At 43.5% G+C, this 3,978-nt stretch overlaps 1 protein-coding gene across 1 annotated transcript; it reads right to left on the bottom strand.

Annotated features, from left to right (window-relative positions):
• Positions 1 to 1,946: 1,946 nt before the first annotated feature.
• On the bottom strand, positions 1,947 to 3,005 carry LOC109150788. Its single transcript, XM_019298765.1, has one exon. It carries the CDS (start codon positions 3,003 to 3,005, stop codon positions 1,947 to 1,949), a length of 1,059 nt encoding a protein of 352 aa, XP_019154310.1.
• Positions 3,006 to 3,978: the final 973 nt, after the last annotated feature.

Here is a 3,978-nt window from a genome sequence, read left to right as displayed (position 1 = left end):
TAAACGTATTTGAGACTGCCCCACGTTGACAGATGAAGATGAAGAAAAGCTTACTTCAATCAAAAGAGAGCTGGAAGCGTACAAAGAAGATCTCATGAGCTTTAGAATACTTTAGATTTTTTTTTTATTTATTTTTTTGCTTAGATTTTTTTTTGTATAACGCATGAGTTTTATACTTGAAACAAGACTTGAATACGACTTGAATTCTCTTATCTTTTCAACAATACTTGCGAATAATTGAACTTCAGCATGAACAGAAGCAACTAAGTCTAAACCCAAATGAGTCACTCTAATAGAAATCTGACAAAAAGAATTCACCCGTAATTACAACGTGAACAGAGATGACCCATCTCCAATACATCTACATTATTCGAACAAACGTGACATAAAAGGGACACAAAGGGTTTATTTTAGTTATGACTGAACTTAGAAGATGAGGTGTTTCTAAGCTGCCTACGTACTCCTGCGAAGGAGATCAAGTCAAACGTAGTTCAAAGGACCATTTGAATAGGTAGGGCCGTTCACAGTTTAAACTCATGCGGGCCAGGAGTTTACCGTACACAGTTTAAGCTCGTGCGGGTCAAGAGAGTCTATGACTTGGGCCCACTCATAGACAAGCGAGATGCATTAGCAGTTTAACCACGTGCTGCATTTTTTGTGATATCATTCATTACGTAGTCCGTGTGGCTTAGGGATGATAGATCTTTAAGAATTTCCCGTTAATAGGGCCAACTCACACACCATCTCATCAATTAGCTTGTAAGCACCTCCTGAGTATGCTTCTTGTACCACGTAAGGTCCATCCCATTTTGGAGTAAACTTTGTGCCCAGTTTTCCTTGTAATGATGATAGGGTCTACGAACTGCCAACACCTTGTCACCAACCTGAAATGAGCGAATCCTTACCCTCTTTTGAAAGCTCTAGAAATTCGAGCTTGATAGCATTCTAAACTTTGTTGGGCCTGCAATCTCTTCTCATCGAGAGCTTCTAACTCTGCCAACCGCAACTTTACATTATCCTCGTTTGTAAGACCTTCTTGGATAGCTAACCTTAGAGAAGGTATTTGGCGTTCAAGAGGCAAGACTGCTTCAACCCCGTAAACCAGTGAGTATGGAGTGCTTTGTGTTGGTGTACGGTATGTAGTTCTGTATGCCCACAGTGCTTCTTCCATCCTCTCTTGCCAATCACGTTTTGACTTCGACACCACCTTTTTTAGTAGATTGCATAGAGTTTTGTTAAAAGCCCCGGCAAGTCCATTTGCAGCTGCATAATAAGCTGATGAATTTCTTTGCTCGAACTCAAAAAGTTTGCAGATTTTATCCATCAATTTATTATCGAATGGTTTTCCGTTGTCGGTTAGGATATACCGAGGGATGCCAAAACGATAGATAATGTGAACTCGGATGAAATCTGCAACATTTTCCTTCTTCACTTCATTTAAAGCCACTGCTTCAGCCCACTTTGAGAAATAATCGGTGCTGCTAATATATACGAATGCCCTGCTGATGACTTGGGTGTAATAGGACCAACCACATCGAGCCCCCATGCATCAAATGGCCACGATGCTACCGTCGGATGTAGCGGTTCGGGAGGTTGATGGATAAAGTTCGCATGAAATTGACATGCTTGACATCTCCGTGCATAGTCTATGCAATCCTTCACCATCGTAGGCCAGTAGTAACCCATTCTTTTGATGTGAAAATGTAACTTAGGACCAGACTGATGAGCACCGCACACTCCAGAGTGAGCCTCCTCCATCGCTTGTAAAGCTTCCTCTTCGCCTAAACATCGAAGAAACACACCATCAAACGAGCGCCGGTATAGAGCATCCTTGAAATATATGAAGCGAGGAGCTCGACGTCTTACATCTACCCTCTTACGAGGGTCTTGAGGTAACTTCCCATCAACAAGGTAGTCAATCAATGATTGCCTCCAATCCTCTTTATCTACCTCATAGACAGAAGCAGTCGGGAGTTCAACAATGTCGTCAAGAGAGCCATCGTCCTCGAAGATTGGAGGACCACCCATTTTTGGCATACTCGTAGCCGAGCCTCATCTATAGGATGTGATATAGTTGAAGCCAAAGCAGCTAAGGCATCGGCTTGCTTATTATGTTTCCTTGGAATATGCTCCATCGTAGCATCTCCTAGCCAATGCAGGAGTGTCTTTGCATAACTGTTGTATGGGATCAACTCAGGCTTTTTTACTTTGTAAACCCCAAGAACTTGGTTGATAATTAGTTTGGAGTCCCCGTATATGTTAACCCTTAGTTGCTTCATATCGGCTGCAATTTCAAGTCCCAAAATGAGTGCCTGATACTCGGCAACATTGTTCGAGCAGCGTTTCGTCAAGGTAAATGAATAAGGAAGCACTTCCCCTTCAGGCGTAACAAAGACAACTCCAGCACCTGCCCCCTCTTTGTGTGCCGCTCTATCAAAGTACATCTTCCATGGAGGTAAAACTTCAACCACAAGCACATCCTCATCAGGTAGGTCACTGGACAGCTCCCATTCGGCAGGAATTGGATGATCAGCTAGGAAATCTGCTAAGGCTTGCCCCTTGATGGACTTCTGTGGTACATAACTGATCTCAAACTGTTGAAATAATAAGTACCACCTAGCAAGTCGATCGGAAAGAACAACCTTTGACATGACATACTTCACTGGGTTTGCCCTGGAAACTAGTCGAATTGTATGCGCTTCGAAATAATGCTTGAGCTTCCTGATGGCGAATACAAGGGCCAGACACAACTTCTCAATTGGCAGATATTTGAGCTCATTTGGCGTCATCATTCTACTTAAATAATAAAGGGCATTTTCTTTCCGGTTATCATTCTCTTGTGCAAGTAAAGCACCCACCGAGCTTTCTTGGGCGGAGATGTAAAGGATCAGCGAGCGTCCTGGAATTGGAGCAGTTAGCACAGGCGACTTCATTAAATAGGACTTGATGCTTTGAAATGCATTCTTGCAGGCCTCATCCCATACAAACGGGACACCCTTCTTCATTAACCGGCTAAAGGGCTGACATCTTCCTGCTAGGTTTGATATGAATCTTCTTATATAAGCCAACTTCCCTTGCAAGCTTTTAAGCTCATGAAGGTTCTTTGGCTCAGGCATCTTCATTATAGCGTCGATCTTTGCTTGTTCGATCTCAATGCCCCTATGTCGAACAGTAAACCCAAGGAATTTGCCAGCAGCAACCCCAAAAGCACATTTCAGGGGGTTCATTTTGAGTTGAAACTTCCGCAAGCGGTCAAATACTTGTCTTAGATGCATCATGTGATCTGTGCGGAGTTTCGACTTCACAACCAGGTCGTCTACGTAACATTCCACCATTTTATGCAGCATGTCGTCAAATATAGTCTGCATGGCCCTTTGGTATGTAGCACCTGCATTTTTCAAACCAAAGGGCATCACTTTGTAGCAGTAGATACCTTTTGGCGTACGAAACGCAGTAAACTCCTCATCTTCTGGCGCCATGCGGATTTGATTGTAACCGGATGAGCCATCCATGAATGACATGATCTCGTGTCCAGTTACAGCATCTATCATTAACTCTGTGATAGGGAGCAGGAAGTCATCTTTCGGGCATGCAACATTAAGATCTCGAAAGTCTACGCACACGCGGATCTGGCCATTCTTCTTGCGCACAGGCACAATGCTGGATATCCAAGTTGGGTATTTAACTTCGCGAATGAAACCAGCCTCTATAAGCTTGTTGACTTCTGCTTCGATTGAGGGAATGAGCTCGGGGCGGAAGCGCCGTTGAGCTTGCTTAATCGGGCGACACCCCTTTTTTATTGCCAAGCGGTGCACGGCTACCTTTGGGTCCAACCCTGGCATCTCCTTATATGTCCATGCAAATACATCGATATATTCTTTCAAAAGTGTGACATATATTTCTTCATCTTCGTTGGAAAGGAGTGAACTAATGAAGATAGGTCGAGGACTTTCAGGAGTTCCTAGATCCACCTCCTTT

Source organism: Ipomoea nil, unplaced genomic scaffold (genome assembly GCF_001879475.1).
Source record: "Ipomoea nil cultivar Tokyo-kokei standard unplaced genomic scaffold, Asagao_1.1 scaffold2280, whole genome shotgun sequence".
Taxonomy (NCBI): Eukaryota; Viridiplantae; Streptophyta; class Magnoliopsida; order Solanales; family Convolvulaceae; genus Ipomoea; species Ipomoea nil.
Note: the sequence above shows the minus strand (reverse complement) of the source record. Positions and strands in the feature narration are given on the sequence as shown.